Source organism: Rhamphochromis longiceps, linkage group LG8 (genome assembly GCF_057381845.1).
Source record: "Rhamphochromis longiceps isolate RC_006_pf linkage group LG8, R_longiceps_female_GT1.1, whole genome shotgun sequence".
In the NCBI taxonomy this organism is placed as follows: domain Eukaryota; kingdom Metazoa; phylum Chordata; class Actinopteri; order Cichliformes; family Cichlidae; genus Rhamphochromis; species Rhamphochromis longiceps.
The window spans coordinates 13,330,164-13,343,671 of NC_140564.1; the positions used below are offsets into that span (position 1 = coordinate 13,330,164).

The 13,508-nt window shown below is 40.0% G+C and overlaps 1 protein-coding gene across 1 annotated transcript; it reads right to left on the minus strand.

Moving 5' to 3' along the window:
* Positions 1 to 4,226: 4,226 nt before the first annotated feature.
* csdc2a (cold shock domain containing C2, RNA binding a) lies at positions 4,227 to 12,491 on the minus strand. The gene is made up of 4 exons (XM_085415806.1): positions 12,335 to 12,491; positions 9,381 to 9,739; positions 9,119 to 9,241; positions 4,227 to 7,813 (listed from the first exon to the last, which is right to left on the minus strand). Exons 2-4 carry the CDS (start codon positions 9,566 to 9,568, stop codon positions 7,651 to 7,653), a joined length of 474 nt encoding a protein of 157 aa, XP_085271932.1. The 5' UTR covers positions 9,569 to 9,739; positions 12,335 to 12,491; the 3' UTR covers positions 4,227 to 7,650.
* Positions 12,492 to 13,508: the final 1,017 nt, after the last annotated feature.

Genomic DNA, 13,508 nt, shown 5'->3' on the forward strand with positions numbered 1-13,508 from the left:
GGCAGAAAGCAAATCCTGTTCTCTGGAATATCATGATGCAGATTTGGGTTTACCTGTACATGAAAACTCATATGTTGACTGGCAAAATTCATCATTTAAATTAAGAGAAACCACCAGCATGGAGATAGACAAATAAAGACAAATTGCCAAAAATGTCAGTAAGAAATAAAGAGGATATAATGATGGAAAAATCAAAGTCACAGCTGAGAAAAAAACCTCATTTAGTTCTTACACAACAACAGGCATCCGTGTCTACGTGCCACAGACAGAGCCAAACGCACAGCTTATAGACGTCTGATTCACTCCTGTCTGGAAAGGACGGCAAAGAAAGGGGAAAAAAAGAGAAGATCAAAGGTTGTTCAGGCCATAAAACCAATACCAGATAAGATGGCTTGGCTGTGAAACCACACATACGCTGATGATTCAGTTCACCGGTGACAACTTTAAACTGAGAGTCCCCTTTCTCAGTTAGCACTACCTCTTCACCTTAATTAACATGAATGCACACACAGTCAGTTAACTCTCATGTTTAATGGTCTGAGCAGCTCCACAGTAACACGCACAGTCAAAACGATCAGCATGTGAACAAAAAACCCACCTTTTTACTTCCTTTCAACATAAACACAAAGATTAGTGCCAACCTGACCTTGGCAGTAACGTTTGATAATGGTAATAATATACTAATAAACTAATTATTAGCTATGCAATAACTATGTTATTCTTTTACACTTAGGTTTTCTCCACAACTACAAGCTGTAATCAGCAGAGGAAAATTCTGGGATCATTGACAAAGTTAATTTTATTTTTAATTTCATTGAGTTCCTGTTCCTGTTTTATATCCAGGCATCTTCACTGATTTTGTTTGGTTGTTGATTTCACAGCTCATGATTCATGTTCTGATCTGCTGTTTGGCCCTAATCACAGTAATCACATGTGGCGCTGCTGAATTCCCATAAAACCGCTCTCTGCTGGATGACATGTGGCTGCAGTGTTCAGGATTTAAAGACAGTTCAGTGTAAACATCACATTTGAACTAAACAAACATAGTACTTATGAATCAGTCCTCTTCTTTCTGCTGCCTACATTTTTTAAAAATCAATTTTACTGATTTTTCTTCATAACTGGAGCATCTTCTGCTTCACTCACTTTCAGCTTCATCCCAAAGTACTACTGTATATTTACTGGGCGTATTCACAGATGCTTTTCACATGTTCTACACTGCGCTAATGCTGAATATGAAAGAGCTGCTAACTTACCCAGTGTAGTATGTGTTTTAGATGTCTCACAACTTTGTTTCTCATCGTTTCTCCCTCCCTGTTGTTGTCTAACAGATGAACTTTCTTGTCATTGTTGATTAAGATGGAAGCCCAAAAGCATCGATAACTAATTACAGGTTATCTCTGTGGTGTTGCTTGATCAGTAATCAACTCTGACTTGGTGCATGTAGTCAAGTATTGCACTTGTGTTGTGTTCTTGTCCTTGCGCATTTCTATTTTATGATTTTATTATATTTTATGGAAGCATTTGTGATACTGATGAAACCCACTAATTAAATAACAGCCACCTCAGTAATGTGGAACTATGAAAACTTCAGATTAGCTTTTAATGCAATGATATAACAGTAAAATGATGTTTAGCTGGTACTAAGGGCCCCAAGCTTTGCCAAGAAAATACCACCAGCATGAACCACTGATACAAGACAGGGTGGATCTATGTTGTCATGTTGTTTATACTAAATTTTGAAAATGTCCAGAGAAGATTTTGTCTCTCTTCTGTTGTCCAGTGTCAGTGAAATTGTAGACTCAGTTTCCTATCCTTAGGTGACAGGAGCGTTCTTCAGCAGCTGTAGCCCATCTGTAGCACTCTGGCTATTCTCCTCTAGCCACATCAACAAGGTATTTTCAGCCAGAGAACTGCTGCTCATGTTTTCTCTTTTTCAGACTCTACTCTATAAATGCTGCAAATGCTGGTCGTCTGTCCAGCACGTCTGGGACAAAGAACAAGCCACATTCAGAGTCACTGAAATCACCTTCTTCCTCATTTTGCTGGGTCAGCAGCTTATACTGACCATATCTACATGCTCAAAGGCACTAATCACTGCTCCCACGTGATTGCCCAATTACATATTTGCAGTAACGAGCAGTTGAAAGTGACCGATCGTGGTAAATAGAAGTCTGCTGTCTGTTTGAGATCCAATATCTCCTGTTTTTCCCATTTTTGGGGTTTGTGTGACGTTTCAACCCACTTACTTTCTTTTTTGCTCCGTGACTTTCACGTTCTGGACATTTTCCAGTCTGGTTTCTGCAAATTGCACTCCACTGAAACCGCTTTACTTAAAGTGTCTAGTGACATTCTGATGGCAGCAGACACCGTTCTGGTTATTTTGGATCTCACCTCTGCTTTTGATACTGTTGATCACAGCATCATGATAAATAGGCTGAAGGACTTGTTCAGGATTACTGGTGTTGTTTTAAAATGGTTTATGTCGTATCTATCTGAGAGATCTTTTACTGTCTGTATGAATCATGTGTTGTCTGAAACATCAGTTCTGCCTTCTGGGGTACCTCAAGGATCTGTTTTAGGTCTGATTCTCTTTTTGCTGCATATACTCCCTCTAGGCCAAATTATCAGACGTTACAATAATATTTCTTATCATCTCTATGCTGATGACATTCAGTTATACTGTTCTTTCAAAACATCTCAGTTTTATAAATAATTGTGTCAGAAATCAAACCAGTTTGGATTGCATTTATATAGCGCTTTTCGAGAACCTCAAAGCGCTTTACAATTCCACTATTCATTCACGCTCACATTCACACACTGGTGGAGGCTACAGGTGTAGCCACAGCTGCCCTGGGGCAGACTGACAGGAGCGAAGCTGCCATATCGCACCATAGGCCCCTTTGGCCATCACCAGTAGGCAGTAGGTGAAGTGTCTTGCCCAAGGACACAACGAACGAGCTGGGGCTCGAACCGGCAACCTTCCGATTACAAGACGAACTGCCAACTCGTAAGCCACGATCGCCCCCATGATCTAAATGATAATTTTCTCCAGTTAAATGCAGATAAAAACAGAAACTTTGATTATAGCTCCTGCTCTCAGTCCTTTAGACCCTTCATTTCAAATCAAATCAAATCAAATCACTTTTATTGTCACATCACATGTGCAGGTACATTGGTACAGCACATGTGAGTGAAATTCTTGTGTGCGAGCTTCAGTCGAGCCTCAGAAACTTAGGTGTTATATTTGACAGTCCACTGTCTCTTGAGAAACAGTCTAAACAACTTTTCCGGAACTGTTTTTATCATCTAAGAAACATTTCTAAACTCAGACTACTGGTGTCAAAGGCAGAACTTGAGATGATTATTCATGCTTTTATCTCTTCTCGTTTGGATTATTGTAATGGTCGTTTTACTTGTCTCAACAAATCAGCTCTGAATCGCCTTCAGACTGTACAGAATGCCGCGGCAAGACTTATAACCGGAACAAACAAGAGTTTTGGCTTCTCTTCATTGGTTGCCAGTAAATTTTAGGGTTCATTTTAAAATTTTAGTTGTAACTTTTAGAGCTCTGCACGGTGAAGCTCCCCAGTATATCTCTGACCTGTTGAAACCTCATGCTTCATCCTAAGCACTTAGGTCGTCAGGTCAGAGGCTACTGTTGGTCCCACGTACTAGGTTCAAAACACGTGGGGATCGGGCTTTTCAGGCACTGGCACCTAGGCTGTGGAACTCTCTGCCGTTGTCTTTACACTGTCTAGACTCCATTGACTCCTTTAAAAAGCAGCTGAAGACATTTCTATACAAACAAGCTTTTAACTTTTTTTTTCCACTGTTTTATGTTATTTTATTTGTATTTCTGGTTTTATTGTGAAGCACTTTGTGATTTTTATCTGTGAAATGTGATGTATAAATAATTTATACTTACTTACTTACTTACATCTACCACACACAGCTATGTAATGAACCAGAAGATTATTTCTGCTGGGACGCCCTCTAATGGGCAGGATATGGACATAAAACAAGCACAACACAAATGCATTAAAATATTTCCCAAGATTCACAGCAAAAGAAAAAAAAACAAAAACCCTGTCAAAGTAAGACGGCTCTCAGAATACCTACCAACTTACTTCTCTATGAAGCAGCACCAGTAAGGGATGGAGGAACTCACAATAACAACAACTTTTGTGAATACCATTGTAAGTTTTATTGAAATTTTTTCTTAACAACAAAAGACAGGTGTCACAGTGATTTGACAAAAATAAAAGTGCTCGCCAACACAAACTCTTTTCTCCCACAGTAAAGAAACTACACAGATATAGTGTGCTACAATGATGTTAAGTCACACTTGCGGCCCAAACCCCCCCCCCCCCCCCCCCCCCAATAAATAAATAATAATTAAACGAAGAAGAATCAAAGATGCATAGGATATCTGACGATACCTCTGTGAAGGCTCCGACTGTGTTACTGCATGATGAATTAACACATTCTACATGAAGATTACGACAAACCGTAGAGAACATGCTGACTTCCAAAACAAACAAAACTTGCTTGTCATTTCGAACGCCACACAGTTATATTAAAAATTAGACAAAGATTACATAGAAATTAGAAACTTGTGTTAAGAAAAGGGGTTTTTTCCCCTCTCGTTAACGACATAGACCGTAGCAAAGGGATCTTGACAGGGTAGTATCATAAGAGTGAGGTGTGCAGTGTTTTTCAAACAAGCTTAGTTTTGCACAAGTACTTGAAAATGCAGCTTTTAATTACCAAATGCCTGATGTTCTCCTAGTTACAAATGAAAATAAATAGGTCAATAAATAAATTTGCTGCTCTTTTGTTTTGTTTTGTTTTGTTTTGTTTTTTTCTACAGTCATTTGCCGTGACATATGAGATTTTCTACAGTAAATTCTCAAACGCTCAACCTGCCATCTAAATTTAACAAAAAAATCAACACATTCTCCTCAGCTTGACCCTCCAGGAGGCCTTGAGAGAATGATTTCAAGAAATAGTTCAACATTTACTGAAATTTGCTTTTCTACTCACATGCTGAGAGCTCCATAAAAAGATCAGCACGGCTCCGTACATACATACATATACATAAACTCAGCACAAAATGTAAGGAAATTTGTGTTTGGTTGATTATTTCTTTGTTGTAACAATGCAAAAAATCTTAAACACTTAGAAGTCCTTATTTATTTCCCTTTTAATGACACTACATTTGTACATTTATGGGTTGAGCAGCAGAGTTGAGTTTCCTGTGTTCGGTTCATCCACATGCTACTAAATTGTTAATATGTCTTTTTTCTTCAGACTTCAATCATCCAATCCAACATACAACACCAAGCAAAAGTCAATAGCAGAATAAACTGTTTGGTATTGGCAGAGAAGATTTGGCAAATGTTACATGGGCGCAAGCCACATACTCACTCTGCTGCTCAACCCACAAAAGCATTGTCCTTATAAATGTGGTACCATATAAGGGGAAATAAGCAGACTTTCCGCTGGTATGAGATTTATTGTCAAGAAGCATTGTTACAATAAAGAAACAATAATCAAACAGAAATGTTTTTACGTTTTGTGCTAAGTTTATATAATCAGGTAGCAGCTGGTTAGCTTAGCCTAAAGTTTTAGGATAATTGAAATAAATGCCAGGCTACTACTTGTCCCTTTTTCTGGTCTTAATGCTATGCTAGGCTATGCTGTGGCTGCTTGCTATATTTTCATATTTATCACACATAAATTATCAGCTAAAGTAGAAAATATAATGTGGAAAATATATTTTCATTGCTGCTAGGCTAACTGCTATCACGTTCTTTTAGTTTAATGATTAGAGGTCATGGTAAAGTAAACATCACTTCACTTATTACTGCTAACAATGGTCACTGAATTTGAGCAGAAATCCAGACTTTTAATAAAGCATAGGACTCAGTCTGAGAATAGCTATGTAACAAATGGTTTAACTGGTGATTCACTGTTAGGCTCTAATGGTCCATTTTCAGTACCGCAGTGTCTGAAGCTATTATTAGCTGTAATGAAGCTGAAACCACTCTCTCACTTTGTGGAACACAGCTGCAGGGGATCCTGTGCCCGATAAGGATGCAAGTATTTGATATAGTTCGACAAAGAGTCCTAAAAAGATTCCTGTGCACAGATTAGGCTACATTTGCTGGCAAGCCTTTGTAAACATAAGCACATTAACAATCTTTTGCACTCTCCACTGTTTCTGGATCAGTGTTGGTTCTAAACAGTGGAAAAAGCCTGATGTTTAGAGTTTGTATTGTGTGCGGAAAGCTTAGTTTAAACTTTTTTTTCTATAAAAGAGAAACTCAGAAGCTTGCTTTTTTGTGTTTTCTATATTTCAAATAAGATTCATTCCAGCAGCATGAGACTGAAGGTTAAAGCATTTGTCACACGCCAGAAACGTGAGAGTAGGAAACCCTGACCTGAAGGAGAAATCAGTCCTATAATCTGTAAGGCAAATAACTGTTTCCCAAAGTGTTAAACTATTTCTTTAAGATCATTGACGTCACCTGATGACCCACAAAGTGAGAACTGCTGACATTAATCTCAATCATCCTCCTTACACGTGCTTTATAACACCCACATCGAAGCTAGCTGCATCTGTGCTCGAGCACAACTACAGATGATCACTCCATCCTCTGCCCGTTCCTTCACCCTCTGACCATTTCCTCCACCAACCCCAAACCCTCTGGCCTGTTTTTTCAGCAGCAGGCCCACATGCCCACTGTCTACCACAAAAACTTTAGACCGTCATAGGAGCTGGCTACAATAATACTGGATTTCTACACTTGCAAATAGAAAAAATACTGTAGCGCTACAATGTTTAGAAGGAAACATCTTCCTAACACGTGAAACTTCTCACAGCACTTGAGGCCGAAATGCATTAAGAGTGAATTGCAAATATGGAAAAGTTACTAGTGAAAGTATACTCATAGCTCCCATTTGGGAAAAGTAAACAACCTGGAAAATCTTGGCATTTTTTAAGTGTTTTTTCCTTTGAATCTTTCTTCTTCGTCCTCCTCTGCGGTTGTAAACATAGACATTATGGCTAAAATGAATGTTTCAGTGTGACTTTTTTAATGAACCTTGGCAGTGGTGGCACACAGTGTGAATATGTAAAATTGGAAGTACACACATACGTCCTCTGAGCTGCTCCCAAAAACTCAGAGTGCGAGTCTGTATGGTTGAACTGTTTCATTAGCTCAAAATGCATTTCGGCCCCTAGTACATCTTTATCCAACTCATTAAAGACACTTCCTTTACAACCACTTATTTCCCAACTTAAATATGTTCCCTACCCCAAAGTAAAATTGCTAGCACCAAACCCTGAACCCCTTTAACCCCCCCCCAACAGAAATATTCAAACACAAATGATCAAATCATGGCCTCCAAATAAAAACATTCAAACACATACATTCAAAGCTTAACTCCCAACCCTAACTTTTATATCTAGAAGTTTACTTTCTGTACCACTATCACCTCAGGCCAGCGTTTGCCCACCGCACACCGAGCTCGGATCCCTCTGCCCCAGACCTGATCCTACCGTTTCCCTAACCAAAACATAAAATCTGAAATTAAGTCTAAACCCCTCTTCGCCTTTGCAGATCTGAGACTTAAATCCCTGGTCTAGGAGCTGATGATCTGACCTGACCAGGTCTCATGCTTTGTGCCTGGATTCAGGTGGGTGATCACCACGTCGACAGCCTGAATCTTCTGGTTCTTGGGAGGGATGGGGCACACTTTGTACGTAACCTCGTCTCCTTCCATAGGCACGTACTCTCCCTCAATGCTGTTCAGGAAACAGAGACAATATAAAAGAAAAAGTAAAAACAAAGCATTTTTTCACATTCTTGCAGAGTGCTTTCTTTAAATCAAGCAACTAAAATCAAGGTCTGTGGACTTGTTTTCACGCCGACCAAGCTGCTACGTTCATGCACAACAGCCAATGAGAATTGAGTTTTAGAAATACTTCTGGTAGATTAAGATTTCATTCAAATTTCTCCACCACTGATCTCCACCAAACCTGGAGGACTCTACCTGTGCTATATAGACTGTATATAAAAGATGATCATGGGATTCCAACTGCTGTTAATATAAACGTGAATTTGAGATGTTAAATGTTCAAATTCAGACTAACTTACTTGTCATTATTGACCCTTGAACCAAGTATTTAAGGTTAGAGCCTGATTGATTTAATGGCAGTTAGATATTATAAGTTGATGCTGGCCAGTCTTGATCTACTTGTATCAGTGTTTACAAAGAAAAATTAATTTATTATGAAGAAAAATAATTTATTACACCTTTTGTTATGAAGAATAAAAAGTGAAAAAGAGACAAAAGATAAACCCTTAAGTGAGTGCTAATGTGATGTTGTATAGTTTGTCCACTAGAGGCCACTCTACAATTTCCTGATCTGAGTAGAGATGGGCAGAGTGTAAATAAGTAAATAACAACATATAACAAATGTTAGCGAATTCTGTTTCTGTTTTGTGAGTCTGAACGGAAAAAAAAACTATATCGGAATATCAGATTATTTAATTCACCAAATGTCTGTCTTAAAAATCGTACATTTCTGGGGCTCTACTTCTGGTGCACATAGCTACGTCTACTTTATTATCTTGTTTACGCTAATAGGGAACATAATTTATTTAAAAAAGGAATGTATGGCTTTACCAAATAAGTCCTGAAGGTGGCAATTATGAATATAAACTTATGAGAAAAGTGTTTATTAGGTCATAAATTAAATGAGTTAGGTTAACATCTTATTTACAGTCAGATGTGCTTTTACAGCCGGAGAAGTCTCCCTCTGCTGGCCGTTAGAAAGAATGCAGGCTTAAACCATTTTCAATCCCAGAGGCTATCTTTTATATACAGTGTACAATTGCCATCTACTTCACAGCTGACTCCAATCATTAAAAAAAAAACATAAATAAAAAAAGAGAGAAATTACACAGTCAAAAAATAAATACTGTAAAGTCTTAGTAGTTTCTGTGTAACCCACATTTACTTGCTGCTGATCTGTGCATGTTAAATAGACTGCACTGTGAGTCCAAAGACAACTTTGATACCAGGACATTTCAGTGCGGCCACTCACTCAGAGATGTGGACAAAGATGTCCTCTCCTCCGTGGGAAGGCCGTATGAATCCATGACCCTGAGACCTGGAGAAGTTTTTACACACCCCTTTAAATACAGGACCTGATTTAGCTCGCACTGTCCTGTAGAGGAAGAGAGATAGAAGCAAAGAGGAAAAAGAGACAGTGCATTTTAAATAAACAGCATAATTATTTTACAAAAGCATTAGTCAAAAAAAAAAAAAAACAGAGAGAGAGCACCAATAGCGCTATTTGTACTCACGCTGAGTATGTGCGAGTACGTTTAGTAGGCAGTGGGCTAGGCAGCTCTCCGGGCTGTGGTGGTTTCCTCTCCTTCTCCCAAACCCGGCTGCCCTCCCTCAGGAAGGGAAAGGAGAGCTGCAAGGGAGTGCGCGGAGAAGTGAGGGGCAGTGGGGGGACTGTCGGCAAAGAGGGGTCAGGGTCTGACATCGTGACTTGTTAGAGTCTGGGTTTTCTTTTGCTCTCTTTTTGGGTTTCCTCCAGCGGTTTGCAAAGAAAGAGAAGGAGGAGGGTTCACACCTCCTGCATGGCACAAGCGTTGGTGAGGGAGAGGAGGCTTTTCAGAGGAGAGCTCTTACAGGTGAAGGAGTTGAGCAAACCCTAAAGTGAAGGAACAAGACAAAGGGTTAATGCCAGAAAGAGGATACGGCTTTGTCATCGGCACAAAGGTGAGGAATAAAAGTCACAACCAACAGAGAAACCCAGTATGTCCAAATACGCACAATGCTTTCTTTGTAATAAAAATTTTGTAAAAAATACTGATAAATGGACACATTTTCAGTTGTTTTGGCTAGTGTTGCTACAAATACAGCTCAGTTTAATTTATATAGTGTCATTATGTGCCTGGAGTCTGTTTTTCTTAACTTTAATGAAACTGCAATGTGTTCTTTAAAGCTTTCCTTTACTCACATTGTTGCACTATAAACATCATGACCCCAATAAGAATTTAGAAAATGCATAAACATTAGCATACATGTATTGTTGTATAGCATCTCCAAACTCAGTGACTCTAAAATTGTTTGATAAACTGAAAAGGCTTAGTATTCCTTCAGGCTATGGAAAACAAACATCACCTCTTAAACCAATAAAGCCTAAAGGTCCCATTATGATGTAAATATCAAAGCTCTCCTGGAAGGCCACCTCATCACATATTATTAGATTAAAGTGCCGCACTCTACCGGACTGACATCCATTACAGGATTGGTCTGCATTCAAACAACGAGCTGCTTCGTTTCAGAGCCACTAGATGATGAATGCCATATTAGCAAGCTCATGAAACAAACGGCTTTGGGGCATCGCTCAACAGAGGTTAAACGGCTAACGCTAAAACCTGGTTTATCAAACAAACGCAGATGCGGGCGGGTGTGTTACTGGGACCATCAGCAAGCACCTCCCAGTGAATCACTGAGGCTTGCAGGCTGAATGTTTGACAAAGACTGATGAGACGCATGTGTGCCAGACTGAATACCACAGGCTCCATCCAATATCACCCTTTCTGTTTCTTACTCTCAGTCTAAATATAGTCATGTGTAGTGGGATTGACGCCATCTTTGAACTAGACCACAGGATCCTGAGGCAGAGGTTAACAACTGGGCTGCTGTATTACAATGAATACAAGTTTCAGAAATATCAATAGAAGCTACAGGAGGAGCTTATGTTGCTGGGATTTTTGAGACCATCTTTATTCTTCACACTCTGAACTCTCCTAGGCAGCTTCAGGAATAGTTCTACAGGTTTCCTGAAAGACAGTCAAAGCTCTTATTTCATTTAAAATGGTATTTCCTAAGTTGCCTGTTATATGTAGATACGACACTGGTTCAAAGTCCAAAGAAAACTTTTGAAAGACCTTCAGAAATCCTCGAGAACTATTGCTCACAAGCATAAAATAGTACTTTTGCAGTACTGAGGTGAAAGTCTTGGCATATATCAACATCTATGTAAAAAGGGAGAAAATTGAACAAGTGGAGGACAAAAGAAGAGTGACAGTACTCCCACACCTGAGGCAACTAATTACCTCTGTTTAATATATGGTTCGCTGAAACCTCAGCAAGGCTTCCATCCTCTTAGATGCTGATGACATGACACCGTGTCACTGGTTGGTAAGCCCCGACCAAGTAATTGTGAAATAGACAATATATGTAGTGAAATATGAAATGGTTATATTAGAAATTTAATCACCAAACGAGCTTTAAAGATGATTTGAAAAAGCCAAATTGTGCCTAAGAGTAGCTCTAAAGGTTCGTGCTGGTTTCTGTGAATATTAAAGGATTTCAAGTCCACAGCATCCTCAAAGCAGTGCTTCTGATCTCTGACTTTCTAAAGAAAAACACTGCAAATGGCTGCTGAGCGAGGGCTCTGCTGGGGATCCTGTTGAATAGACAGAGCTGATGCAGTGATGGTGACGAACACACGCATCTGTCATCACGGCGGCACAGAGGACAGGACTGATGGCATGACTGATGGATGACAAAGCACAAAAATGTAGCCTGAATAATTCAGAAACTTGACAGGCACAGCTTCCTCTGTCATTGGCCCATATATTAGGCTGAGAGTAGGCCACTAAAATGGATTTGTCTAATGAGTCTGCACCGTCAGAGCAAACATTTTAACCAGGAGGGGTGAAGGCTGATCTAGAGGAAGGAAGGGGGCTACAAAAGCTCCGAGGAGACAGACAAAAGGCCAAAAAGAAAGCACCTCCCTGCCTGTGAAACTGTGGCCGTCTGTGGTCCTCTGCATCAGTATGGGACACACGTCAGCTCCCCCCCCCCACACACACACACACACACATACACAGAGCCTGTCTTTAAACTTTACATCATCCTTTCAAACAGACAAACCGCCCAAATGATTTTATAGTATCATTTGTGTGTCTGAGGAGTCTGAATAATTCAGCAGCAAATAAGCGCCCTTCAGGCGGCTTGTTTCCAGAACATTCTCACACAGTGGCAGCCTGAGACAAGAAGGCGAGAGGATGCTCCACTAACGGCGAGAAAACCCCCACACCTAACATACACTAACACGCAGAGGAAGAAAAAAGAAGAAGAAGAAGACTATAGTAAATGTTAGCTCTGGGTTAGAAAGCAGAGATTTAAACACAACACTGCCAGAAACCGCCGCCGTCGGCCGGACGCAGAGAAGAGGAGCGCTGGATGCGTAAATCCCTCCATCAGCCAGATCGATCCAACGATTACTTACTGTAAAAGCGCCGATCAGCTGTCAGGTCAACACGTCCCCGTCCTTTAATGTGGCGTAAGACAATTATGAAGTTGAATCTGCGGGGACATGTGGCGGATAAGTCAGTGGATCTTGGTATGGACGCGGCGCACACGGGTGGGATGGGAGGAGAGAAAAAAAGCAGCAGCAAATGAAAAGGAGGCAGCAGAGATGGGGCGGGGGTGCAGGAGGTGGGGGGGTTGGTGGTGAAAACAACGGCTTCCCTATCCTACACCCCACTCTTTGTTCTCTGCGCGGAGGGAAGCGTGTTTTTTTAATGTTTTAGCAGTCTCTGGTGCTTTAATAGTGTGAGACAGATGGTTTTATATGAGTCACAGGCCTGTGCTTGAGTGTCCTTGAAAATTAAAAGTCATGTCAGCTTTGATTTAATAATAAGACACAATTTCATTAGTGGTCATGGGCACCTCTTTGACAGCTTTCCATCAAAAGCTAATTTAACTGGACCGCTTGGCTCGCATGTCTCAGATGACTGAAAGCTATCCTGTGTCTGATAACAAGACATGAGTTTAGACCTTCCTCTCATTCATTCTTTGCAATAATTTGTGTCCTGTTTACTCTCCTGTGCTCTTCTTTTCCCCTCTCACTCCTCAACCTTCCAGAGGTCTCTTCCTCTTAAGAAAAGGGGGTTCTTCTTCCCCACGGTCGCCAGTCACTTGCTTTAAAAAAAAGGCTTGCTGGGGTTCTCTCTTATATTGCGCAGCTGCACCTGCAAACGATTCTTTTTGTTAACTGTACAACCCAAATTCATTAAAGCATTGGAGTTTGCACTTTAATATTAAATTATGGATGAAATTTGGTCATTATTAAAGCTCCCTTCACTCCAAATCATTTACTACAGCAGCTGTTCTTTATTACATAGAGACAAATTGACAGTGTTCACTTCTTTTTCTTATATTTCAGTATCTCAGGAATTAAATATGTATTTAAATTTCTTTACAGCTGCAGCTTGTATTTTTGCAGTTACACATCTTCACTGTCTTGTAACTAAAAATTTCCTCCCTGAAAATCGTTTCCGGGCCTTTATAGCCATCCCGTGTTTCTGTGACATTTCAGAACTGACACTTTGTTTAAAATAGCTGCAAACATGTTTTTCAACTGATTGGCTTAGAGGAAAAGGACCAGAGGATTTATTTAA